We start from the raw sequence: 27,324 nt of genomic DNA, 5'->3' as shown, positions 1-27,324 counted from the left end.
CAGTGAGCACTCAGGGCTGATTTCCTTCAGAATAATAATAATTTGTTATTTATACCCCGCCCATCTGGCGGGGTCACCCCAGCCACTCTGGGCGGCTTCCAACAAAACACTAAAATACAATAACCTATTAAACATTAAAAGCTTCCCTAAACAGGGCTGCCTTTAGATGTCTTCTAAAAGTTTGGTATTTTTCTCTTTGACATCTGGTGGGAGGGCATTCCACAGGGCGGGCGCCACTACCGAGAAGGCCCTCTGCCTGGTTCCCTGTAACTTGGCTTCTCGGAGCAAGGGAACCGCCAGAGGGCCCTCGGCATTGGACCTCAGTGTCCGGGCAGAACGATGGAGGTGAAGACGCTCCTTCAGGTATACTGGACCGAGGCTGAGGGAATGGATCACTTTGATCTTCTTGCAGTCCATGGGACTCTCAAGAGTCTCCTCCAGCACCAGAATTCAAAAGCATCCATTCTTCGGCGATCAGCCTTCTTGATGGTCCAGCTCTCACTTCCATACATCACTACGTACTGGGAAAACCGGCAAGCCACTCCAGTATCCCTGCCAAGAAAACTCCATGGACAAAGACAACAGGCATATAGGAACATAGGAAGGTGAAAACAAAAAAAATTCCTTCCAGTGGCACCTTAAAGACCAACTAAGTTAGTTCTTGGTATGAGCTTTCGTGTGCATGCACACTTCTTCAGATACACAGATACACGTGTATCTGAAGAAGTGTGCATGCACACGAAAGCTCATACCAAGAACTAACTTAGTTGGTCTTTAAGGTGCTACTGGAAGGAATTTTTTTTGTTTTGACTATGGCAGACCAACACGGCTACCTATCTGTAATAGGAAGGTGATTTATGCAGAAACCCTCCAGCCCCACGCCATTGCGCCTCCATGCCTGGATAAATTCCCCAGCGCCTTCCAGATTCCTGCCTAGGCAGCCTCTTCCGCAGGCAGGAACCCGTCAGGTGCAGCTGCCTCCTGCAGCCCCGCCCTGCCCGCCGACTCTTGCAGCCGCAGCCCCTTTAAAAACCCAGGCCTCTTGGAGAAACTCCATTTCCCGGCATGCCCTCCCGGAAGCCCCGCCCACCCACATCCGGCCTTCCCTCCCTCTGACTCGCCTTCCCTTTTCCGCGGCGGCGAGAGCGAAAGGGCGGCGCGCGAGGGAGGGAGGGAGGAGGGGCGTGGCCCTCGGAGCGGCAGCCGCGCGGGCCAATGGCGACGCCGCTTCCGCCTCGGGGCAGCCAATGGGCGCCGGCGGAGGGCGTGGCCTCGCTGTGGGAGGGGGGGCCGGCGAGGCGGCGGCGGCCGGAGGGGGGGCGAGAAGTTGCTGAGGAGGCGCCTGGAGGGGGAAGATGGTAGGTGGGCGGCCGCCCGCCCCGCGCAGGCCCCTCCCCCGGGGGAAGGAGCCCCCCCAACGGGTGGGGGGCCTCCTTGGGGGGCGGGGCGGAGGGTGGGGGGCTCATTGAGGGGGGGAGGGGAGCCTCCATTGGGTGGGGGGGTCCCATTGGGGGAGGTGGGGCAGGGGGTTCTGGAAAGGGGCCTGGGGGGCATGGTGATTATTATTGGGGGGGTTGTGCATAGGCTGCAAAGGGGGGAGGCCTGGGTCTCTGTTTTTGTGTGGGGGGGAGAATGTGCTTTTAGGGGGAGGCACTGAGGCTGGGGGAGTGTCCAGTGAGGCTGGGGGGCTCCTGTGCACAGGCTTGCAAGGGGGGAGGCCTGGGTCTCTTTGGGGGGGATGTGCTTTTAGGGGGAGGCACTGAGGATGGGGGGTGTCCAATGAGGCTGGGGGGGGTCCTGTGCACAGGCTTGCAAGGGGGGGAGGCCTGGCTCTCTGTTTTTTTGTGGGGGGGAGAATGTGCTTTTAGGGGGAGGCTTCTGAGGCTGGGGGGTGTCCAATGAGGCTGGGGGGTCCTGTGCACAGGCTTGCAAGGGGGGGAGGCCTGGCTCTCTGTTTTTTTGTGGGGGGGAGAATGTGCTTTTAGGGGGAGGCTTCTGAGGCTGGGGGGTGTCCAATGAGGCTGGGGGGTCCTGTGCACAGGCTTGCAAGGGGGGGAGGCCTGGCTCTCTGTTTTTTTTGGGGGGGGAGAATGTGCTTTTAGGGGGAGGCACTGAGGATGGGGGGTGTCCAGTGAGGCTGGGGGGGGTCCTGTGCACAGGCTTGCAAGGGGGGGAGACCTGGGTCTCTGTTTTTTTTTGGGGGGGTGGAGAATGTGCTTTTAGGGGGCAGCACTGAGGCTGGGGGGTGTCCAATGAGGCTGGGGGGGGTCCTGTGCACAGGCTTGCAAGGGGGGAGGCCTGGGTCTCTGTTTTTGTGTGGGGGGGAGAATGTGCTTTTAGGGGGAGGCACTGAGGCTGGGGGGGTGTCCAGTGAGGCTGGGGGGCTCCTGTGCACAGGCTTGCAAGGGGGGAGGCCTGGGTCTCTTTGGGGGGGATGTGCTTTTAGGGGGAGGCACTGAGGATGGGGGGTGTCTAGTGAGGCAGGGGGGGTCCTGTGCACAGGCTTGCAAGGGGGGGAGGCCTGGGTCTCTGTTTTTTTGGGGGGGGGAGAATGTGCTTTTAGGGGGAGGCACTGAGGCTGGGGGGGTGTCCAGTGAGGCTGGGGGGGGGTCCTGTGCACAGGCTTGCAAGGGGGGGAGGCCTGGGTCTCTTTGGGGGGGATGTGCTTTTAGGGGGAGGCACTGAGGCTGGGGGGTGCCCAGTGAGGCTAGGGGGGGGGTCCTGTGCACAGGCTTGCAAGGGGGGGGGAGGCCTGGGTCTCTGTTTTTTGGGGGGGTGGAGAATGTGCTTTTAGGGGGAGGCACTGAGGATGGGGGGAGTCCAATGAGGCTGGGGGGGTCCTGTCCACAGGCTTGCAAGGGGGGCGGCCTGGCTCTCTGTTTTTTTTGGGGGGGGGAGAATGTGCTTTTAGGGGGCAGCACTGAAGATGGGGGGGAGTCCAATGAAGCTGGGGGGGTACTGTCCACAGGCTTGCAAGGGGGGCGGCCTGGCTCTCTGTTTTTTTTTTGGGGGGGGAGAATGTGCTTTTAGGGGGAGGCACTGAGGATGGGGGGTGGCCAGTGAGGCAGGGGGGTCCTGTGCACAGGCTTCCAAGGTGGGGCAGGGGGCTCTGGAAAGGGGCCTGGGGGTGATTATTATTTGGGGGGCTGTGCACAGGTTTGCAAGGGGAGGAGGCCTGGGTCTCTGGTTTTTTTGCGGGGGTGGATGTGCTTTAGGGGGCAGCACAGAGTGTGGGGGGGTTCAGTGGGGTTGGGGTGCTGTGCATTACAAACTGGTGGGGCTAAGCGGGGGGGGGGTCTCATCTGTGGGGTGGGGAGGCAGACTGGGGTCTGGGGTGCTTTCAGGTCGGCGGCAGGGAGGGGAACCTGATGAGGTAAAGAGGGGGCCATTGGGGTGGTCCTTGTTTCTGCCTCCAAACCACCCCCCCAATGAATGGGGGAGCTGTTTGGGAGCTTTATGGAGCTTCTCCCCCCCCCATCCCATCCCATCCCCCTTCCATCAGGGAGGGGCTTTCCTAGACTGGCGCTGGCCCTGTTGGGTTGCTGTGTGAAGAAAGCCGGGGTGGGGGTTAGGGGGTGTCTTAATGAGCTTATAGGGCAGGAGGTGCAAATTTTGGGGGACAGGAAAAGCACCCATCAGTGAGGCTGGGATGACTAGGGAAGACCCCAGACTTGCATGTGGGGTGTCTGGAAAATGTTGCTTTTAGGATTTGCTCTCAGAAAGGTTTGGGGTTTGCTGTCGGCATGGGGGGGGCAAAGGGATTCGGGGCGACCGTTGAGTAGGTTTCCTGCTGGGGGTGTTGGCTTTGCTCAGAGAGCAAGCTTTGTTGTCAGGGTTCCAGGCATTTTATGCAATCAATTCTCCGTGCTTACAACAGCCCTAAAAGGTAGGCTAGGTTGAGAGAGGCAGCAGATGACCGCAAAGTCGCCGCAGTGAGCTTTGTGTTGCTGAGTGGGGATTTGAACCCAGGTCTCTGCCAGGCCGCAGCCTGACACCCAAACCGTTGTGTCACACTTTTTGTTGTTGGTCTGGACGGTTTCTGTGCCACAAGAATATAAGGGTAGCGGATTCTGCGTTGGGGTGAGTCGGCTGCCTGTCTCAGGGGTGCTTATAGGTTGTGGTGAGATCATAGAAGAAATCACAGAATCATAGATTTGGAAGGGACCCTGACGCCCTTGGCGTTATTAGCACTCTAATAACCTTGGCGTTATTAGCACTGCACTCTAACCAACTAAGCCGCCCTGAGCCCAGTCTTGGCTGGGGAGGGCGGGGTATAAATAAAAATTATTATTATTATTATAATTATTATTATTATTATGCTACCCAACGGATTGCAGATGTAGCAATGTGAGTCTAGGGCTTTATGTAAGGCATCTTCCTATTTTGGCTATATTTGGAACCACAAAGACTAGTAACTTACTGTTTAGGGGCAACATATATATATATAATGAGAGGGATGCGGGTGGCGCTGTGGGTTAAACCACAGAGCCTAGGACTTGCCGATCAGAAGGTCGGCGGTTCGAATCCCCGCAATGACGGGGTGAGCTCCCGTTGCTCGGTCCCTGCTCCTGCCAACCTAGCAGTTCAAAAGCACGTCAAAGTGCAAGTAGATAAATAGGTACCACTCCGGCGGGAAGGGAAACAGCGTTTCCATGCGCTGCTCTGGTTTGCCAGAAGCGGCTTAGTCCTGCTGGCCACATGACCCAGAAGCTGTACGCCGGCTCCCTCGGCCAGTAAAGCGAGATGAGCGCTGCAACCCCAGAGTCAGCCACGACTGGACCTAATTGTCAGGGGTCCCTTTACCTTTACCTATAGATATAATGATAATAAAAATACGTTGCTAAAATTAAGGGTTTTTTGCAGGAGGGGAGGGATCAAGTTTCTAGTCCTTAAGGGCTGCGAAGGGTCAGGCAGCTTCCTGAATTTGTGGCACGCTGAATGGAGCTGATGAGAGCAAGAGAAAAGCAAAGGGGGAGCGTCCGCCCCAAAAGATGCTTGCTGCTTAAAAGCCTGTCTGTGGTTTCACTTTCCTTTCTGTTTTGCTTCATTCCAGGCCGATTTTCTGAAAGGGTTGCCTGTCTACAATAAAAGCAATTTCAGCCGTTTCCACGCAGATTCTGTATGTAAAGCATCGGTGAGTACCAACTCTTGGCTTGAGATCCAACAAAGAGTCGCACTTGAGGTCCTTTCAGAGAGTCTTTTCGAGGGTTGAGGGTCCTGGTTATTTCAGGGTTTTTTGGGGGGCTGAACCCAGAATTGATCTCCCACCAAGACACTCCATTTGTGCACGATTTCATAGAATTGTAGTATTGTCAAGTTGGAAGGGATTCTGTGGATCTTCTAGTCCAACCCCTTGCAGTGCAGGAATCTCAACTAATACAAATGACAATTAATACAAATAATTTATTATTTATACCCCGGCCCATCTGGCTGGGCTTCCCCAGCCACTCTGGGCGGCTCCCCCCAAAAATATGAAAATACTGTAGTACATCAAACGTTAAAAGCTTCCCTAAAGAGGACTGCCTTCAGATGTCTTCTAAAAGTCTGGTAGTTATTCTCTTTGACATCTGGTGGGAGGGCGTTCCACAGGGAGGGTGCCACTACCGAGAAGGCCCTCTGCCTGGTTCCCTGTAACTTGGCTTCTCGCAGGGAGGGAACCGCCAGAAGGCCCTCGGCGCTGGACTTCAGTGTCCGGGCAGAACGATAGGGGTGGAGACCATCCAACCTTTGTTTAGAAATCCGCATCTAGAGTCCCCCATCTCCTGAGGGAGTGAGTTCCACTGGTGAACAGCTCTTACCCTCAGAAATTTCTTCCTGGTGTTTAGTCGGAATCTCCTTCCTTTCAACATGAATCTATTGGTTTGGGTCCTCCACTCCGACGCGGCAGAAAACAATCTTGCTCTGTCGTTTGTGTGGTAGTACTTTAGATATTCTGGAGACTCTTGAATGGATGCTTTTGAATTCTGGTGCTGGAGGAGACTCTTGAGAGTCCCATGGACTGCAAGAAGATCAAACCTCTTCATTCAGAAGAAAATCAGCCCTGAGTGCTCACCGGAAGGACAGATCCTGAAGCCGAGGCTCCAAGACTTTGGCCACCTCATATGAAGAGAAGACTCCCTGGAAAAGACCCTGATGCTGGGAAAGATGGAGGGCACAAGGAGAAGGGGACAACAGAGGACGAGATGGTGGGACTGTGTTCTCGAAGCTGCTAATATGAGTTTGACCAAACTGCGGGAGGCAGTGGAAGACAGGAGGGCCTGGCGTGCTCTGGTCCAGGGGGTCACGAAGTGGCGGACACGACTCTGGGTTTTTGAAGAGGGACAACATTTCTCTGCAGGAACCTCCCCTGTTCTCCAAGAATTCGCAAAATTTATAGACAGAGGCTCTGAGATTGCACCCGCAAGATCCTCGAAATCATTTAAAGTCGCTAGGTCTTTCCTTATCACCTCTTTTCCTCTTTTGGGTTGCAGCTCCCTCCTTACATCATTTATTCTAGGCACTGCTTTCCTTTTGGTTGAAGGCAGAGGCAAAACAATGGATTATAAATCAATGGATTGTGCTATCTGTCTGTAGGAATTGGGCAGCCGAGGGGAACGAACAAAAATGGAATATCCGTATTATAAGCAGGTCCTTTTTTAAAAAAAGCAGCAACACAAATGGCTTTCAAATCTGCAACCATGTTCTCAGAAATTACGGGCAAAGTCTGACCTCACAGTTCATCTGTGCCTTCATGTTTATGTGTGTAAAAACTGAGTGTGCATCGGCTTAATATTTTTAAAATGCAGAAACTTGGGTCCTGTTCTATTCTCCTGTTAGAATCAGCCCTTTATTCAGAATCATGAGGACTAGCGTCTTACAGTCTTGGCGAGATTGTCTCTCTCCCAGAGCGCAGACCCGCAGCCTCTTGAGATCCGCTTGCAAGAGCGGCGTGTTTCCCCGTCAGAAAACCCTGGCATTTTCCTGCCGGATTAGAAGGAGCGTCTACAGGAAGGTGTCTAGGAGAAACATATCCTAGCAAAGTACCGTATTTTTTGCTCTATAAGACTCACTTTTCCCCTCCTAAAAGTAAGGGGAAATGTGTGTGCGTCTTATGGAGTGAATGCAGGCTGCACAGCTATCCCAGAAGCCAGAACAGCAAGAGGGATTGCTGCTTTCACTGCGCAGCGATCCCTCTTGCTGTTCTGGCTTCTGAGATTCAGAATATGTTTTTTCTTGTTTTCCTCCTCCAAATACTAGGTGCGCCTTGTGGTCTGGTGCGTCTTATAGAGCGAAAAATACGGCACAGCTTTCAAGCTGTCTGCAAGCTCCCGTTCCCTCGAGAAACAGGCCTGTGTGGTTTTTAGTGGCAAAGTGGGGTGAAATCTTTGAAAATCACAAGCAAAGTAAATAAGCCTGTCGTCAGAAAAAGCATTAATGAAACTGCAGTCTATCCTCCCTTCTAGGATTCATGAGATGTGGTTTTTGAGCTCTTCGTAGCATGCTACCCTGCTGCTGCGAGCTCTCGGGGGAGGCAGAATTATGTGATTACCGTATTTTTTGCTCTATTAAGACTCACTTTTTCCCTTCTAAAAAGTGAGGGGAAATGTGTGTGCGTCTTATGGAGCGAATGCAGGCTGCACAGCTATTCCAGAAGCGATCCCTCTTGCTCTTCTGGCTTCTGAGATTCAGAATATTCTTTTTCTTCTTTTCCTCCTCCAAAAACTAGGTGCGTCTTGTGGTCTGGTGCGTCTTATAGAGCGAAAAATACAGTAATTTGTAATTTGTCGGTTTTTCTACCACTTCGGATAGTACTGCTGGTTATGTTATTGTTAATATCTGGTTGCTTTGGGGGTACTTATCATATCTGACTCCATTTTTTAGTTATGACAACCAACTGTTTTTATCTCTCGCCAGATTAATTTTTAGCGACTTTCCACATTTTTAACAAACCCATAACAAATTTTATACAACTGTTTCCAAAAAAATGACTTACTGCCCCCTTCTTAGATGTTTCCAGAATTACCCCTTATTGCTGCTTATAATTTCATAGCGATCTCATTTGCTAACTCCTCCTCGTACGTTAGTTAACATTCCCAATATTGTGAGGACTACTACTCCATTTATCGATCCGCATTAAACCATTCATTATCATTTCTGAAATTTAACCAGCTGGTATCGATTGGTAGCTTAAGATGAATTCAAATGATTGAAAAACTAACTTCCTTGGATCGATGACATTTTGAAACAAGTCTGTCCTGGTTTTCTTTTCCTGCTTTTTTTTTTTTCTGTTGCGCATCGAGGCTCCTTTGGAGAAAGGAGAATGCAAACTAGAGCAATAATAGCACTGTGAGGATCGTATCCCATACTAGCCATACTCAGGAGTAAACCTGTTGGAATTAAGGAGCGTGGCTAACTTGGGCCTGTCGATTTCAGCAGGTCTTTCCTAACCAGAGAGATTGGTTACAGCCCTGATTTTGGGATCTTTGGACTTAGAATAATAACAATGATATTATTATTAGTAGTAGTAGTAGTAGTTAATATTATTAGTATTATTATTACCCCGCCTGTCAGGGAACTGCCATCGGAGCCAGAGGCGGAGGGAAGGCTCCAGAGGGATGCCGGAGAGGGTCCCAGTAGGGAGAGAGGCAGCCCATCTTCTGGGGAAGGAAATCAGCGTAGCACCAGTGGAGAAGGGGGCAGAAGGGGGAATCGGCGAGGGGGCTCCAGGACTCCACGCCGGAGACCAGCGGGGAGAGCACGGGTCCTCCGCTGCCCACACCCTCCCTGCGCAGAAGACTTCCGCGCAGGGAGAGTAGGAGGAGACTAGGCGTCAAAGAACTTCTTTGCTGGAAGAAGTTCAAGAAACGTCCACTGACGGATTCTGCCAGCAATTGAGACAGCCACGGGTGAGTGGCTGTCCGGACAGAAAGGGTTCAACCAGGTAACCTAGCCAGGAGTGGCGACAACTTACGCACAAGCAACCCCTAGAAACATTACACCGCCCATCTGGCTGGGTTTCCCCAACCACTCTGGGCGGCTCCCAACAGAATATTAAAAACACAATAAAAGGTCAAACATTAAAAACTTCCCTAAACAGGACTGCCTTCAGATGTCTTCAAGAAGTCAGATAGTTTATTTCCTTGACCTCTGATGGGAGGGTGTTCCACAGGGAAGGCACTCTGCCTGGTTCCCTGTAACCTCACTTCTCGCAGGGAGGGAACCACCAGAAGGCCCTCGGAGCTGGATCTTAGTGTCCGGGCTGGACGATGGGGGTGGAGACGCTCCTTCAGATCTACTGAGGTGAGGCTGTTAAGGGCTTTCAAGGTCAGCACCAAGACTGTGAATTGTGCTCAGAAACGTACTGGGAGCCAATGTAGGTCTTTCAGGACCGGTGTTATATGGTCTCGAAGGCCACTCCCAGTCCCCAGTCTAGCTGCCGTATTCTGGATTAATTGTCGTTTCCAGATCACCTTCAAAGGTAGCCCTGTGTAGAGCGCATGGCAGTAGTCCAAGCGGGAGATAACCAGAGCATGCACCACTCTGTCGAGACAGTCTGCACGCAGGGAGGGTCTCATCCTGCATACCAGGTGGAGCTGATAGACAGCCGCCCTGGACACAGAATTGACCTGCGCCTCCCTGGACAGCTGTGAGTCCAAAACGACTCCCAGGCTGCGCACCTTGTCCTTCAGGGGCACAGTTACCCCAGGGACCTTTTATTTTTTAACCTGTAATCTCTTTGCAGGCAGAGGTTTGTGTATAGTTTTGTTTTTGCCCTTGTGGGCAAGTATCTTCAAGGAGAACCAAGTTACCGGGACATTGTGGGTAATCAGCAAGATGATGGTTGAACTTCAAAGATCTCTCTCTCACGCAAAAAAATCTCATTCTCTCCTTCTTTTTCAATTTACAGAACAGAAGGCCATCAGTATATCTCCCAACGAGGGAATATCCGTCAGAACAAAGTAAGCACTGGCTTTTTCGCTCCTCCTCTTTTCTTGAGCTTTCCACTTGGGAAATATCTGTGGCCCTCCGGATATTGCTGGGCACCCCCTTCCACCATCGCCCTTGACCATTGGTCATGCTGGCCATCGTGGTTGCTGGGAGATGGGGTCCAGGAACAACGCCGGCAGGGACACAGGCAGTGTAAAAGAGAACTGGGCAATGCAATTTTTGAGAAGGCTGCGAGCGCTTGCCTCGCTGCTCGATCACCTGAGATCACCTGCAGGAACACCACCGGTCGTTCCCCGAGCCGGTAAGGTTCATTTGGCTATAATAAACTGAGCCTATGGAACTCACTGCCACAAGGTCCTGCGGGCAGCTTCTCAGCTAGCGCCTGCTGTAAACTTTCCATTTCTGTTAGCCTTATGCAGGCAGCAAAGTATATCTTTCCGCAATAGTTACCTGATCGTAACTTTCTGCATGGCTTTTATTATGTGGTTTATTGTCGCAAGCCAGTTGTGAATAATAGAGGCGTATATAAATGTCTTTATAAATAGATTTTAAAAACTGCACATCCTTCCCCATATATTCTTCTTTGGCGATCCCTCGTAGCCGAGTAAGATTGTCTTCCATGAAAATGCTTTTAACAGTGAGTCCGTAAGTGCTTGTGGAGGCCAATTCTGGATCCACACATCCTTCCACAGTAGGGACATTTGTTTCCCGGTGGGAGTTGATCCCGGTGAGGGTTTGCCAAGCGTGCCTTCCTCTTAGCACGCTTCTCCTTTGCGTCCTGAGTTCGAGTGTCTTCAAAGCCCAGGACACCTTTGGGAAAGGCTGTTCTCCAACTGGAGCGCTCGCAGGCCAGTGTTTCCTAGTTGTCGGTGTTTATACCACATTTTAAGAGATTTGCCTTGAGAGAGTCTTTAAGCCTATTTAGTCGTCCTCCATCATTACGCTTTCCATTTTTAAGTTCGGAATAGAGGAGTTGCTTTGGAAGATGATAATTAGGCATCCACACAACATGACCAATGACTGGTCATGTTCTTGATGTTGAAGAATCATTGCTTCAACACCAGTGATCTTTGCTTCTTCCAGTACACTGGCCCTAGTTCTCCTGTCTTCCCAAGTGATGTGTAAAACTATACGGCCATTTAAAGCAAAGAAATTTATTGTGATAATGTCCTTTATCTCCCCCCTTCCCCGGTTCCCTCTTCCAACAGTTATAGTAACAGAAAAGACGAACATACTTCTGCGTTACCTACATCAGCAGTGGGACAAAAAGGTACGGAACGTGCTCTGCTAGCAATTTGCGCAATCTTGTCTAATTTCAAAAGCATCCCCCGGCAAGGGAGGGAGGCCTTCAAACTTTCTTTCAGGTCCCCTGCAAGGTGGGTGGTAGGAGAAGGCTACAGCGCCTCTTTTCGTACACTGGCCTTACGCTCCTGGAACACATCTGTTCTGTTTGGGGCTTTTGCTAAAGTTGCTCATCTTTCCATAAGCCTTATGAGAATTTTATCTCTGTTGGTTCTGAATTGATCTCTGTATGTGGGCGGTCGTTTTTTCTGCTCTCTTTATATTCTGCTCTCTTTATATTACAATTCTTTTGTACGTACCGTTGTTTTAAAAGCAATTGATTCTATATATACAGTGGTACCTCGGAAGTCGAACGGAATCCATTCCGGAAAGCCGCCCGACTTCCGAAAACGTCCGAAAATGAAGGCGCGGCTTCCGATTGGCTGCAGGAAGCTCCTGCAGCCAATCGGAAGCCACGCCGGACGTTCAGGTTCCAAAGAACGTTCGCAAACCGGAACACTCACGTCCAGCTTTGTGGCATTCGGGAGCCAAAACGTTTGACTCACAAGGCGTTTGAGATCCAAGGTACAACTGTATATATAAACAGTTGAATTCTTACATGACAAAGTGCTCTGGGAAGCTCTCCGCAAACAAAATCAATGATAATAATAATGAATTATGCGCCTAAGCCCCAAAACACGCACGCAACCCTTTGAAATTGTATCCAGTTGTGTTACACCCCAAGTAAAGGTAAAGGGACCCTGACCATTAGGTCCAGTCGTGACCGACTCTGGGGTTGCAGCGTTCATCTCGCTTTATTGGCCAAGGGAGCCGACGTACAGCTTCCGGGTCATGTGGCCAGCAGGACTAAGCCGCTTCTGGCAAACCAGAGCAGTGCAGGGAAACACCATTTACCTTCCCGCCAGAGTGGTACCTATTTATCTATTTGCACTCTGACGTGCTTTCGAACTGCTAGGTTGGCAGGAGCAGGGTCCGAGCAACGGGAGCTCACCCCGTTATGGGGATTCGAACCACCGACCTTCTGATCGGCAAGCCCTAGGCTCTGTGGTTTAACCCACAGCGCCACCCGCGTCCCTGTTACACGCAGAGGAGACCCACTGAAACCAACCCGAGTCTCTTGTGTCCATCCATTTTGGTGGGTCCCTTACATTCGCCTCCCGTCAAAGCAAACAGACCCCTCCCGGTTCATTTCTTTGGGTCGACCCCTAAGGATGTTGGAGGACGTACTTTGCCAATTTAACTTGCCTCTTTGCCGTTCTTGTTTGTGGGGGAACCGCCTCGTTCCTTTACTTCGGGGGGGGCGAAAACCTGTGTACGAATCGCTCTGAACCCGATCAGCGATCAATCTCACCCTGGTTTCTCTTATCTACCCTCCATCTCTCTACTCTTCTTGCTCCCATCAGAACGCAGCGAAGAAAAGAGACCCCGAACAGGTGGAAATAGAAGGCGAGAATTCAGCTCCACCCCGGAAAATCGCCCGGACGGACAGCCAGGATATGAATGAGGACACTTAAAAACTAAAACAAACTTTTTTTTTTTGCTTGTCTTCTGTGTTAAAATTTACAGGGGCTTCCTGTGTGGTATTTTTTTTGTGGTGGGGGGGGGGGAGAGTGTCTGTTGACCATGTATGCACACCAACACACACATTTCCACAATCAGCTTGCCTTTCTTCCTCTTCCGGTCCACCCTTCACTATGCAGCCACTTCAGATCTGTAGCAGCCAATGTATTTATTTCTGTTTATTTGTGTGTGTGTTGGCGAAAGCGGGGGCGAAAGAGGCATGGCGGGGGGGGGGTGTCGTGCGGCAGAAGAGAGAGAGAGGTTTCTTCTTCCATTTTTTCTCTCCATTATTATTTATGTGCCCTCTCGCTCTCTCTGTTGCAACAAGTCGGGAATACAAAATGATGTTTAAACTGTGATCCATTCCCTTTCTGTTTGGGGGAAAAGGCAAAAAAAAAGACACACACCCCCCCACACACTTTTGCGGCTAATCTCTCTCTCCCCCCCCCCAAAAAAAATATCTTTGTACTAACGTGAACTGTATCCGGGCTGAAACACCCCCCTGACTTGTTTGTGGAATCAAACCTTCCATCTGTACAATTACTGGTGTGCGTAAAAGAGGGGGTGTGGTTTTCAAATTCTTCCTTTGCACCTCCTAATCTAAGTGTGATCTGAGGCGAGGAGGCCGTATCCTGACCTCCCTCTCCCCTTTCATTTCGATGTTTTCGTTTTCTGGAAAAGCTTTGTTTTTTTTAATTAAAAAAAATATCGCCGACGGTCCTTCTTCGATGGATTCTCTTCACCAGACGTGTCGTGTCCTCTTTAGCTGATAACTGCTGTATTGTTTTTATTTTTATTATTAAAAAAAAACACACCCATCTTTAGCTTTCTGTTCTGGGGAGTTTTGTTAGCATGTCAGCCGTAGGTTGTGAAGAGGAAAGGAAAACATTTCTGCTTGTCACCGACCCCTTTCTCCCTCCATCCCCTGACCCACCCCCGGCAAATCTCTCTCTCTCTCTCTCTCAGATCACTCTATGAATGGACCAGTTCTGTGCAACTTTTGCAGTAGAATAAAGAAGGATCTTTCTCACCAATTTGGCTGGGTTTATTACGGGGTTCTGCGCCGTGAGCTGTGCCGGGTTGACTCCCGATTTAGCAGGAAACCCGTTGAGAGCCAGCATGGTGTAGTGGTTAAGAGCGGTGGACTCGTAATCTGGTGAACCGGGTTCGCTTCCCCGCTCCTCCACATGCATCTGCTGGGTGACTTTGGGCTAGTCACACTTCTTTGAAGTCTCTCAGCCCCACTCACTTCACAGAGTGTTTGTTATGCGGGAGGAAGGGAAAGGAGAATGTTAGCCGCTTTGAGACTCCTTAGGGTAGTGATAAAGTGGGATATCAAATCCAAACTCCTCCTCCTCTTCTGAACTGAACAGACCTGCATTAAGTAAAAGCCGTCCTTTTCAATGGCTGCTGTATCATACAGAGTTGCGAGAGACCCCCCAAGGGCCTTGCAGTCCAAACATAAAAAGGTAAAGGGACCCCTGACCGTTAGGTCCAGTCGTGGCCGACTCTGGTGTTGCAGCGCTCATCTCGCTCTATAGGCCGAGGGAGCCGGCGTACAGCTTCCAGGTCATGTAGCCAGCATGACTGAGCCGCTTCTGGCAAACCAGAGCAGCGCACGGAAACGCCGTTTACCTTCCCGCCGGAGTGGTACCTATTTATCTACTTGCACTTTGACGTGCTTTCGAACTGCTAGGTTGGCAGGAGCAGGGACCGAGCAACAGGAGCTCACCCCGTCGCGGGGATTTAAACCGCCGACCTTCTGATCAGCAAGTCTAGGCTTTGTGGTTTAACCCACAGTGCCACCCGCATCCCAAGTCCAACCATACCTGTCAACTATTTCCCTTTTCTTGCAAGGAATCCTATTCGGAATAAGGGAATTTCCTTGTAAAAAAGGGAAACGTTGACAGCTGAGTCCAACCCTCCTAGAGTGCAGGAACCACACCATGGAATCTAACCCAACAGTTCCGCTAGACGTTTAGCTGTGCAATGGGACATTTCCTCCCAGGCACCCCATAAATCTGCTCCAGGTTGGGGGACACCCCCCCCCCCGGGACTCGATTTAGAGGTCATGCGGGAATGAGGAGAAGGGCTGGGCGATACCCGGTTTTCGACATCATGATACATCGCTAGCTAAACATCGCAATATACTGGTATATCCCAATGTCTGGTACAGTGGTATCTTGGTTCTCAAAACACCTTGCTTCCCAAACTCTGGAAACCCGGAAGTAAGCATTCCGGTTTTCGAACGTTTTTCGGAAGCTGGATGTCCAATACAGCTGTTGGCTATTGTTTCTGTGGGCGCCTGCACCAATCAAAAGCCGCGCCTTGGTTTTTGAACATTAAATCAAACGGACTTCTGGAATGCATTAAGTTTGGTGCATTTGTTTTTGCTATTTATTTCGCGGTTTTGTTTTTGAGGCTTTTTCAGTTCATTCGTTTTTGTGACTGTGCGGAACCCAGTTCAGCTACTGATTGATTGTTTGTGCGATTGCGGAAATGGATAAAAGCCCCTCATCTAAACAATGACTATCATCAGTGCAAGTAAGAATTTTTTTTAACCATCTACTACACTGTCTTATTTATTTTATAGTACAGTACATTGATTATTGCTCTCATTTTATGGATCAGTAGTCTCTTTAGATAGTAAAATTCATGTTAAATTGCCATTTTAGGGGTTGTTTGCAAGAGTCTGGAACGGTTTAATCCACTTTGCATTACTTTCTATGGGAAAGCATGCCTTGGTTTCGGAACGCTTTGGTTCTGGAACGGACTTCCAGAACGGATCAAGTTTGAGAACCAAGGTACCACTGTAAAAGGATGGAGCTATGTCATGGCGTTGACTGGCGTCACGGTTTACCCCCACCATTGTGATTTTGGCATACTCCCATTTGTTTCTTAAAACTTCTTTCAAATCCAAGAGTTTGGGAGAAGGGACCCTGTGTATCTTCTACCTACGGAGAAGGGATCGCTTGTGAGGTGCGTGTAATAATTCCTCCCCGGGGGTCTCGCTCCCCTCTTGTTGAAATATATCTTTTTTTTATTGCATTTCTGCTGATATTACAAAAATATGACAAAAAAATAACTTAAAAGAAATTGAAAACCCGCCCACACACTTTTCTTTTGTTTCCTTCCTTTGTCCGAGAGGCCAAAAATAAATTAAAACGCAGCAAGTTAATAAATAATACTACTACTACTCCCCCCTTTTTCTCGTCCCGCTCCGACGACAACCACAAACCCCCTCCCCACAATTCTTTCGGCTTGGAAGAGTAAGACATTGAAACAGATGCTTGTATAAATTGATCGCAGGGATCTGTGTTCGGGCTTTGCAATGGCTGGGGTGGGATGCTGGGTTTTTGGGGGGGTTTACAAACTCTGCATTCTCACCACCACCTCCCTGTCACCTTCAAAGATCCCTGTTGCATCAGAGAGGCACTCCCCCAAATCCCCCCCCCCACCAGGTTTGAAGCTTTGGTAAGCTGACATCATGAAGGTTGATGAATTAATGGGCCACCATTGAAGCACCTTCTACAATAAAGGCAATGCGAAGGCAGCGTCTATAACCTGTTGCAAGTGCTCGCTTTTTCTACAGTGGGTTCAGAGCTCGCCCACTTTGGCTAAATTGTGTCCTGCTCTCGGGGGAGACAACGATGGGGTTCAGGGGACTGCAGTCCACCCTTCCTTTAACTCCTAGCTGGACCCTCGTCCCAGCGCCGTGGCAGCGGGTGTCAAGAAGGAGTCTTGGTTGACCACAAACTTGACATGAGCCAACAGTGTGACGCGGCAGCTAAAAAAGCCAATGCAATGCTGGGCTGCATCAATAGGAATATAGCATCTAGATCAAGGGAAGTAATAGTGCCACTGTATTCTGCTCTGGTCAGACCTCACCTGGAGTACTGTGTCCAGTTCTGGGCACCACAGTTCAAGGAGGACACTGACAAACTGGAACATGTCCAGAGGAGGGCAACCAAAATGGTCAAAGGCCTGGAAACGATGCCTTATGAGGAACGGCTAAGGGAGCTGGGCATGTTTAGCCTGGAGAAGAGGAGGTTAAGGGGTGATATGATAGCCATGTTCAAATATATAAAAGGATGTCACATAGAGGAGGGAGAAAGGTTGTTTTCTGCTGCTCCAGAGAAGCGGACACGGAGCAATGGTTCCAAACTACAAGAAAGAAGATTCCACCTAAACATTAGGAAGAACTTCCTGACAGTAAGAGCTGTTTGACAGTGGAATTTGCTGCCAAGGAGTGTGGCGGAGTCTCCTTCTTTGGAGGTCTTTAAGCAGAGGCTTGACAACCATATGTCAGGAGTGCTCTGATGGTGTTTCCTGCTTGGCAGGGGGTTGGACTCGATGGCCCTTGTGGTCTCTTCCAACTCTATGATTCTATGATTCTAAGAACCTCACAAGCCTTTCTCGCACTGATGCATACCGTATTTTTCGCTCTATAAGACGCACCAGACCACAAGACGCACCTAGTTTTTGGAGGAGGAAAACAAGGAAAGAAATATTCTGAATCTCAGAAGCCAGAACAGCAAGAGGGATCGCTGTGCAGTGAAAGCAGCAATCCCTCTTGCTGTTCTGGCTTCTGGGATAGCTGCCCAGCCTGCATTCGCTCCGTAAGACGCACACACATTTCCCCTTACTTTTTAGGAGGGAAAAAGCGAGTCTTATGGAGCAAAAAATACGGCAATCTGCAAGAAATCCGTAAGGGTCGTCGGCCCCCATTCCCACCTGCTAACGTCGCGTTATTGCTGTTCCCGAAAAGAAAGGGAAAAAAGCTCCTTGCCCGTTGCAAAAAAATAAAAATAACATAGCGCATCCGCTGCAGAAGAACGATATAAGCAAATGCAGTCCATTCTTTTGTGCGCCATGGCTGATGTTTTTCAGAGAGCGGTTTGCAGATGAAGACATGTGGGTACCGCTCTTCCTTGCCTCACCAGCCCAAAGGGTCGGCGACAGAAGCGGCCGCCATGTCTTTAAGATCCTCGCAGCACATGGCTGCATTCAATGGCTTTTTTTAGCAAGGGGGGGAATTGCACTATTGGGCAACGGTGCGTCGAATCCAGCGAAGTCGTGGGAAACACAGAAAGAGATCTGGAGAGCGGGGCGATTTCTTTCCCTTATTTTTCTTTCTGCAAAGCGGCCCTCCCCGTAAGTCAGGTGGCGAATGGGGGGGGGGGAGAAACAAAAGATGCCGTTTCCTTGGAATCTGACCTGAGATTCTGTCTCTTGGCTTGCGGCGTAATCCATTTGGGGGGGCCACGACGGACGGAGGGGGAAGGTGGCCCTAACTGCATCCCTTCTAAGTGAGCGAAGCACTAACCGCAGCGTTTTGCAGCTGGGAGTCGGTGCGTGTGATGGCGATGCGATTTCGAAACAGCTGGAGCAGGGAGACCTGTGTACTCTTTAAGTAGCTGTGGTTGGGCGCAAAGGGCTGGGGGTTTTCCCCTCCGTAGGACATAGAGTTTCGCGACTGTAGGGAAAGAAGGGGGACAGAAACCAACCCCACACAAAGCCTTGCCCATTTCCCCAAGTGGCTAAAAGTTTTACCTGTGACTACCTCTCTAACCTACAGTGACCGATTTCCCAGCTTGCGCCAAATTAAAAACGGCAGAATACCTGCAATTGATTGTGAATTTCCCCCCCCCCCCGCCCCGAAAAAAAAATCTGGCCTAAACTCTCCCTGCTTCTATCCTATTCACACAGCAAATTAAGAAAAGGCAGCGGCAGGTGGGTGTTTAAATTCCATCCTTGGCATAGCTACTGCAGGCTGAAGTCCTTATTGCAATAATTTTGTCCTTTTTTGAGAGAGAGAAAGCACGCACCGGTCTCTTTCACGTGTTGCAAAGGCGAGGCGAGGTCTCCTCGGCCTTTGTTTCCCCTGCCACTGAAAATTATAAAAAAATAAATAAAAAATCATGGATTTTCCAGAACCATCCCTTCTCGCCCCCACCCACCCCCAGTCTGCTTTTTTACGAGCACCGTCAGGAAAAGCAAAAACAAAAAATAATCCCCTTGTTTTCATTTTGTTTAGTGCAAGATATGTTGACCATGCATGGACATTGCTTCAAAACAGTGTCTCGTCTTCTCTCAACCGCTTCCTGGTACTTCAAATTCCACCTCTGTTCTTTAAGCAGAAAAAGGGAAGGGGGCTTGTTCTGTTTTACTGGGCTGATTTTACCGGCGGGGAGAGGTGAGAGGCAAATAGGAGATTAAAAAAGGTAAAGGGACCCCTGACCGTTAGGTCCAGTCGCGGCCGACTCTGGGGTTGCAGCGCTCATCTCGCTTTACTGGCCGAGGGAACCGGCGTACAGCTTCCGGGTCATGTGGCCAGCAGGACTAAGCCGCTTCCGGCGAACCAGAGCAGCGCATGGAAACGCCGTTTACCTTCCCACCGGAGTGGTACCTATTTATCTACTTGCACTTTGACGTGCTTTTGAACTGCTAGGTGGGCAGGAGCAGGGACCGAGCAACAGGAGCTCACCCCGTCATTGCGGGGATTCGAACCGCCGACCTTCTGATCAGCAAGTCCTAGGCTCTGTGGTTTAACCCACAGCGCCACCCGCGTCCCTCAAATAGGAGATTATTCATCTCTAATTCAAGAGCCCGCAAGGGTTACGATGAGGACTAGCGACATGGCTGGTTTTGCAGACACCCTGTTCTGAAATCACTGGAATAAAATTTGGCCAATGCAACATGAAGCAAAGCTGAGGCTATGAATTCGCTCCTCTTTCCAGATTTTCAAACGCAGCCTTTGAGGGGAGGTACTTAGAACAACCTCTCTGTTTTAAGGCAGTGATTTACTTTGCCAAATACAATATACTGTTTGCTGTTAGAGCGAGGTGGGGGAAAGAAACACAGACCCGAGATTTAACATTACCCATCATTCCTCATGTTGAGTGGAGGGATTTGAGGAGCAAATCTGAGCTGAGGTTTCACATCCTGTAAAAATCTGCCTCAGGAAGGATGTAGAGTAGCTGCAAGACTAAGAAGTGGGGCTCAACAGCCCCTCAAAACACAAAGGGGGGTGGGTTACCTGGAAGGAAGGGACACAATCCGACAGGACTCTTGAGAGTCAGGACAGACCTTGTTCTCCTCATAGAATTCCCCCAAACTCACTGTTTGTGGGCTCCCCTCCCTAGCCTAAAATAGAGGGTTGCTTGAGACCCCACAGATTTTTGCCCACAGAGGGGGGGTGGAAGGGGGTCCTCTCCTCCAAAATGCAACAAAAAGCCCTTCAGAGAGACTGCAGGAACAGCTCTGATAAGGGAACTGATGGAGTTGGGGAGGAAGCCATGTGGCGCCAGTCAACGACCGCACCCCAAAAATCTGCAGACATCCCCTCCATTTTGAGGTTCTTCTGCCTCTGGCGGTCCTGAGTTGGACCGTGCCTCAAACGCGTCGGCCGCCAGCGGTAGCCGAAACCGGGTACCAAACGTGACCCATCCGGAACATCAGAGATATTGGGGGAAGGGGAACCTTTCACCTCTCCTTTTCAGGTTGCGACCTCAGCAAGCTGCCAAATCGAATCTCCCCTGACTCCCCCAAGTGCCACCACCGTGGCCAAATGGTGGACCCGCTGGAAGCCCCTCGCCTGCCCCAAATCTGCTTGAAGAACCGACCGGCGACCTAATTCCTCCTTTCTCTCCCTCTCTGTCCTCTCTCTCTCCCCAGCCCTCGCCTGGAGGTAGGGGGACGGTTAGAGTTTGTGCCCCGGACCCTCGTCCTCCGCCGCCGTTCGGATCTCCGGTTCCTCCTCGGCCTCATCGTCCACCAGCCCGTTGAGGTGCGATCTCTGAGCTGCGGGTTTCTCGTCCGCCGAAGTCCCGGGCCGTGGCTGCTGCTGTTGCGGAAGAGGGGCTGCGCCGTTCCCCCCTTCCGACTTGCTGAAGTTGAACAGTTTGCTTGGGTTGAAAGGCTTGGTGGGCGACTGGACCTTCTCGGTGGTGGCCTCCCGCTTGGTCTCCGGGGATTTGAGGAACTTGAAGCTGAGGAAGCCGGGCAGTTTGTTGTCGGTGCCGGTGGGGGATTGGGGGGAGCGCGCCCCCGACGTGCTGCCGCCGCCCCCCGCGCCACCGGACAGGAATTTTCCCTGCAAGGGGATGATTTGCTTCAGTTTCATAACGTTGTTGGTGGCCAGCAGGGAGCTGGGCCTTTTGGGCTTCTCCGAGCCGTGGCCTGAGCCCCCCGGCCCCTTCCCTTTGGGCTGGCTCTTCTCGTGGCCGGTCTCGGGACCCCCTCCGTCCGACTTGCCCTCCTCCCGGCCGCTCTCCCGCTCCTTGCGGGCGTGGTATTCGGCATGGCGCTGGCGTTCCTCCTCCTCTCGCTTGCGGCGCTGCTGCTGCTGGAAGTGATGCTGTGCCTGGCGTTCGTGTTTCTGCGGAAGGAACAACACAGGGTCATGTTTCGTGTTTTTAATTCACATAATTCAGGGGCATGGGTGGCGCTGCGGGTTAAACCACAGAGCCTATGACTTGCCGATCAGAAGGTCGGTGGTTCGAATCCCCGCAATGACGGGGTGAGCTCCCATTGCTCTGTCCCTGCTCCTGCCCACCTAGCAATTTGAAAGCACATCAAAGTGCAAGTAGATAAATAGGCACCGCTCTGGCGGGAAGGTGTGTGCAAAACCAGGCATGTTGCTAATCCTCATCATAAACTCTTGCGGGCTCTTGAATTAGAGATGAATTATCTCCTATCTGAGGGACGCGGGTGGTCCTGTGGGTTAGACCACAGAGCCTAGGACTTGCCGGTCAGAAGGTCGGCGGTTCGAATCCCCGCGATGGGGTGAGCTCCCGTTGCTCGGTCCCTGCACCTGCCAACCTAGCAGTTCGAAACCACGTCAAAGTGCAAGCAGATAAATAGGTACTGCTCCAGCGGGAAGGTGAACGGTGTTTTCGTGCGCTGCTCTGGTTTGCCAGAAGCGGCTTAGTCCTGCTGGCCACATGACACGGAAGGTCGGCCAGTAAAGCGAGTTGAGCGCCACAACCCCAGAGTTGGCCACGACTGGACCTATTGGTCAGAGGTACCCTTACCTTTACCTAATATACATTCTTTACAACAAACAATTACAAAATAAGCAGACAACTCCAAAATAAAATCATATGTAACAAAACCGTAAGTCTCATGTTTACACTGGTCTCCTCTCTGATACCTTTACTTAATATTTCTTGCCGCTTTCTGCTTTACTTATAGAATCTTTATAGAAATTTTAATCTCTTAAATACTAAACCAATCTTTAACAATTTCAATTAATCCCTTCCAATCCCTCCCCCGCAACCCAGCAGTTCCCTCTAACCGCGTGAGATACTAGAATGATTAGAATGCAGAACCAAATTTCTTGAATTCGCGGCGATGGCAAAATTAACAGCATCAATTAGAGGAATGCCCTCCCATCAGATGTCAAGGGAATAAGCAACTATCTGACTTTTAGAAGACATCTGAAGGCAGCCCTGTTTAGGGAAGTTTTTAGTGTTTGATGTTTTATTGTGTTTTTAATATTCTCTTGGGAGCCACCAGAGTGGCTGGGGAAACCCAGCCAGATGGGTGGGGTATAAATAGTAAAATATTATTATTGTTGTTCTTGTTGTTTCTCTTTTTCGGAGGGGAGGTGTTTAACCTAAATGCAGAGCATGCGCCACTCTGGCCAGACAGTCTGCGGGCAGGGAGGGTCTCATCCTGCGTACCAGATGGAGCTGGTAGACAGGCGCCCTGGATACAGAATTGACCTGTGCCTCCATGGATGGCGGTGAGTCCAAAATGAGCCCCAGGCTGCACACCTGGTCCTTTAGGGGCACAGTTGCCCCATTCAGGACCAGGAGGGAGTCCTCCACACCTGTCCGCCTCCTGTCCCCCCAAAACAGTACTTCTGTTTGTCAGTATTCTGAGTTTACCCTTGCAGCACATTCAAAGCCATCCCCGGGGTCAAAAGAGCTTGTTCCTGAGTAACCGCGTGTGACTGGGCCAGACTCACCTTAAAAGCCTCTCGCCGCTGGTACTCCAGTTTTGCCATTTCCTCCGCCACCCAGCCGGGGATGTCCGGGATAGCCACTTGGATGACGTACTTGAGCAGGAAGGCAAAATGCTATGGGGAGAAAACAGTGGGGTGAGAAGGGCTGAGGTCTACAGCTCCCTGGGCATAAGACATCGCCATTGCTGCTATTGTCTTGCTTTCCAACACCTCCCCATGCGAAACCATGGTTTGCCGGAGTCTTGCGAACCATGGCTTTTTAGAACCATCGTTTGCTGCATAGCTGTCAACTTACAGATTTGAAAATAAGGGGCCGGCAGCCTCGGAAATAAGGGACCAGCAGCCAAAATAAGGGATTTTCCAGGCACAGGTATGTTCAACTTCTGAGCCCCTCCGAGCCAAAGGCAGAAAGCCCAGCCAGCAGCCAAGCAAAGGCTAAAGTGGTGGTTCCCACAGCGCAGCAACCCGGCAAAGGGGATGCAGCAAGGAAAACCACCGTCACCTCTCCGCTGGGAAGCGCTGAGCAAAGGCGATTTGATCGGCACAAGGCATGCAAGCTCCACCCCCCAGTCGTTCTTAGACTCCTTATTTCGTGAGCAACGCAGCCAAGCAACACAGTTGGAGCCTCCCTCCTCCCTGGCTGGCAGGGAGGGAGGGAGAGGAGCTGCTTCCTTTGAAACCCGGGAAATTTAAGGGACATCATCAATAAGGACAGCAGCGGGACACAGCACTGGGATAAGGGACTTTCCCACCAAATAAGGGACGGTTGACAGCTATGGTTGACAGCTATGGTCCAGGACCTCTTCTGAAGGCCGGCGGGGGGCAAAAGTCTTTGCTCCCCCCTGCCTGCCTTCAAAAGCCCTCCGGGACAGCGGAGAAACGCGCTGCGTTTCTCCACCCTCCCGGGAGGGCAGGCGGGGGGGGAGCAAAGACTTTTGCCCCCCGCCTGCCTTCAAAAGCCGTTCGGAGGCTTTTAAATCGCCCCGGGACAGTTCCGGGGTGATTTAAAAGCCCCCGGGAAGGCTGGCAGGGGGGACAAAGACTTTTGCCCCCCGCCCGCCTTCGGAAGAGGTCCCGGACCTCTTCTGAAGGCTTGCGGGGGGCAAAAGTCTTTGCTCCCCCCTGCCTGCCTTCCCGGGAGAGCGGAGAAACGCAGCGCTGCGTTTCTCCGCTCTCCCGGGAAGGCAGGCGGGGGGAAGCAAAGACCTTCGCCCCCCGCCGGCCTTCAGAAGTGGTCGGGGGACAGACTGTCCCCAGACCTGGTCTGAAGGCGGTTTCCATAGGAACACATTACTTGATTTTTAATGCATTCCTATGGGAAACCGTGCTTCGCAAGACGAAAAACTCGCAAGATGAAAAGACTTGCGGAACGAATTAATTTCGTCTTGCGAGGCACCACTGTATTTCAGCTTGGGATAGCGGTCCGAAGGGGGATAACCGAGTTGGGTATGTGTGTGTACGGCAGAAAAGGGTTTACCTCCAGCACCACCACGGATATGATGGCCCCCTCTGGGCTGAGCCAGGGGAAGAGGCGTTGAAGTTGCCCACACTGACCGATCAAGTAGCAGTTCACCACGATGGCTAGGACACCCATGGCTTCCATCACCTTCTGCAGAAGGGAAAAGAAGGACATTTTTTTCTAAAAGAGACTAGCAATTTTTGGCAGAACCCCTGCTGGTTACCAGAACAGCTACGTAGCTAAGAACTTGCTGCTGAGATTGCTTATTTCCTCCTCCCAACCAACCCGTTTTCCTTTTGTGTCGTGGCTTCGTAAGAGTTATAAACCTGAAGTCAGGGACTGTTTCGTTTGTGGGGATTTTTATTGTTATTATTTTAATTTATACCCCACCCATCTGGCTGGGCCTCCCCAGCCACTCTGGGCGGCTCCCAACAGGATATTAAAAACACGATAAAAAATATGACATTAAAAACTTCCCTAAACAGGGCTGCCTTCAGATGTCTTCCAAAAGTCAGGTAGCTGTTTATTTCCTTGGCATCTGGTGGGAGGGCTTTCCACAGGGAGGGAGCCACCACCGAGAAGGCCCTCTGCCTGGTTCCTTGTAACCTCACTTCTCTCAGGGAGGGAACCGCCAGAAGGCGCTCAGAGCTGGACCTCTGTGTCCGGGCTGGACGATGGGGGTGGAGACGCTCCTTCAGGTCTACGGGGCCGAGGCCCATGAACAGTATCGGAAGGAAGTTAAAGCATGAATTCTAAGCAATTCACCTTTTTTTTAGAAAAATGGTTTTATAAAACTTTGGCCAGTGTGGAAGAAGGGGATAGAGAGAGAGGGAGGGAGGGAGGGAGAGAGAGAGAGATCACCAATAATACTGGAAGTCAGGGTCATCCGTTGTAACGGACTTGCCTGGAGATTTGGGACAGACGGAACGAACAACTTGCTCCATGGAAGAAGAATAAATTTACAGAAACTGCTGCCTCAGGACACAGCCTTGGGTTCGGCAGGTGAATGCGAAGTCACAGGGAGTGAGGTGAGGCCCTAATGGATGGCTATGACAGTTAAATGGAGCCTCCAGGTATAGAGGCCATCTGGCGCTGTGGGTTAAACCACAGAGCCTAGGACTTGCCGATCAGAAGGTTGGCGGTTCGAATCCCCGCGATGACGGGGTGAGCTCCCGTTGCTCGGCCCCTGCTCCTGCCAACCTAGCAGTTCGAAAGCACGTCAAGTGCAAGTAGATAAATAGGTACCACTCTGGCGGGAAGGTAAACGGCGTTTCCATGCGCTGCTCTGGTTCGCTTAGTCCTGCTGGCCACATGACCCGGAAGCTGTACGCCGGCTCCCTCGGCCAGTAAAGCGAGATGAGCGCCGCAACCCCAGAGTCGGCCACGACTGGACCTAATGGTCAGGGGTCCCTTTACCTTTACCTTACCTGCCACTCCCCGATGCTTTCCACCCGCTGGCCAAAGGGACGTTGGAGGCCTGTGCAGAGCTTGAAGGCATCGCTCCGTATCTCAATGATGTTGTTGATCAGGGCGCATGTGGCGGCCAGAGGGAAGGCGGACGAGAAGAGGACCACATAGCCAAACTGGATGAACATCTCCTGGTAGTCTTGGAAAGTGTCCTGGATCGGGGGGGGGGAGAAAGAGAAATGGGGGGGGGTGTATGAGAGAGAGAGAGAGAGAGAGAGAGAGAGAGAGAGAGAGAGAGAGAGAGAGAGAGAGAGAAAGAAAGGGAGGGGATTTGTTTGCAAGAGAGAATAACAATAATGTTATAACCGTATTTTTCGCTCTATAGGCCGCACCTTGTTTTAGAGGGAGAGAACAAGGGGGAAAAATTCTCCCCTTCTCTGCTCAGCGCCCCTTCAGCGAAGCGGCAGGAGAAACGGAGCCCCTTCCGTTTCTCCTCCCGCTTAGCTAAAGGGGCGCTGCGCAGCTCTCCCTCTCTGCTGAAGCCAGGAGAGTCTTGCTCTCCTGGCTTCAGCAAAAGGAACCCGAAGCCTTCGGAGTGAAGTAGGAGTTCCTGCTGCGCTCCGGAGGCTTCAGGCGGCTATCCCTGAAGCCTGGAGAGCGAGAGGGGTCAGTGGCTTCCTGTGTGGTATTTTTTTTGTGGTGGGGGGGGGGGAGAGTGTCTGTTGACCATGTATGCACACCAACACACACATTTCCACAATCAGCTTGCCTTTCTTCCTCTTCCGGTCCACCCTTCACTATGCAGCCACTTCAGATCTGTAGCAGCCAATGTATTTATTTCTGTTTATTTGTGTGTGTGTTGGCGAAAGCGGGGGCGAAAGAGGCATGGCGGGGGGGGGGTGTCGTGCGGCAGAAGAGAGAGAGAGGTTTCTTCTTCCATTTTTTCTCTCCATTATTATTTATGTGCCCTCTCGCTCTCTCTGTTGCAACAAGTCGGGAATACAAAATGATGTTTAAACTGTGATCCATTCCCTTTCTGTTTGGGGGAAAAGGCAAAAAAAAAGACACACACCCCCCCACACACTTTTGCGGCTAATCTCTCTCTCCCCCCCCCCCAAAAAAATATCTTTGTACTAACGTGAACTGTATCCGGGCTGAAACACCCCCCTGACTTGTTTGTGGAATCAAACCTTCCATCTGTACAATTACTGGTGTGCGTAAAAGAGGGGGTGTGGTTTTCAAATTCTTCCTTTGCACCTCCTAATCTAAGTGTGATCTGAGGCGAGGAGGCCGTATCCTGACCTCCCTCTCCCCTTTCATTTCGATGTTTTCGTTTTCTGGAAAAGCTTTGTTTTTTTTAATTAAAAAAAATATCGCCGACGGTCCTTCTTCGATGGATTCTCTTCACCAGACGTGTCGTGTCCTCTTTAGCTGATAACTGCTGTATTGTTTTTATTTTTATTATTAAAAAAAAACACACCCATCTTTAGCTTTCTGTTCTGGGGAGTTTTGTTAGCATGTCAGCCGTAGGTTGTGAAGAGGAAAGGAAAACATTTCTGCTTGTCACCGACCCCTTTCTCCCTCCATCCCCTGACCCACCCCCGGCAAATCTCTCTCTCTCTCTCTCTCAGATCACTCTATGAATGGACCAGTTCTGTGCAACTTTTGCAGTAGAATAAAGAAGGATCTTTCTCACCAA

General features: G+C 51.0%; 2 protein-coding genes across 3 annotated transcripts; one reads left to right on the top strand and one right to left on the bottom strand.

The window, feature by feature from the left end:
- Window positions 1-1,284: 1,284 nt before the first annotated feature.
- Window positions 1,285-27,324, top strand: DDA1 (DET1 and DDB1 associated 1). Of its 2 annotated transcripts, XR_014164268.1 has the most exons (7): window positions 1,285-1,358; window positions 5,054-5,134; window positions 9,887-9,938; window positions 11,136-11,197; window positions 12,633-12,804; window positions 12,841-12,872; window positions 26,344-27,324. XR_014164268.1 is itself a non-coding variant. In XM_081895982.1 (5 exons), the coding sequence occupies exons 1-5, from the start codon at window positions 1,356-1,358 to the stop codon at window positions 12,741-12,743; spliced, it is 309 nt and encodes a 102-aa protein (XP_081752108.1). In that variant the 5' UTR covers window positions 1,285-1,355; the 3' UTR covers window positions 12,744-13,823. The 2 variants fall into 2 exon arrangements, 1 of the variants encoding a protein (XP_081752108.1); XM_081895982.1 differs by lacking the exon at window positions 26,344-27,324 and having other exon boundaries at window positions 12,633-13,823.
- Window positions 18,808-25,848, bottom strand: LOC309360847 (anoctamin-8-like). The gene is made up of 4 exons (XM_081895783.1): window positions 25,646-25,848; window positions 24,237-24,368; window positions 22,763-22,873; window positions 18,808-21,169 (listed from the first exon to the last, which is right to left on the bottom strand). Exons 1-4 carry the CDS (start codon window positions 25,811-25,813, stop codon window positions 20,492-20,494), a joined length of 1,089 nt encoding a protein of 362 aa, XP_081751909.1. The 5' UTR covers window positions 25,814-25,848; the 3' UTR covers window positions 18,808-20,491.

Source organism: Podarcis melisellensis (genome assembly GCF_964234715.1).
Source record: "Podarcis melisellensis genome assembly, chromosome: 18".
Classification (NCBI taxonomy): Eukaryota; Metazoa; Chordata; class Lepidosauria; order Squamata; family Lacertidae; genus Podarcis; species Podarcis melisellensis.
The sequence above is the reverse complement of the archived record's forward strand: the minus strand, read 5'-3'. Positions and strand labels throughout refer to the sequence as shown.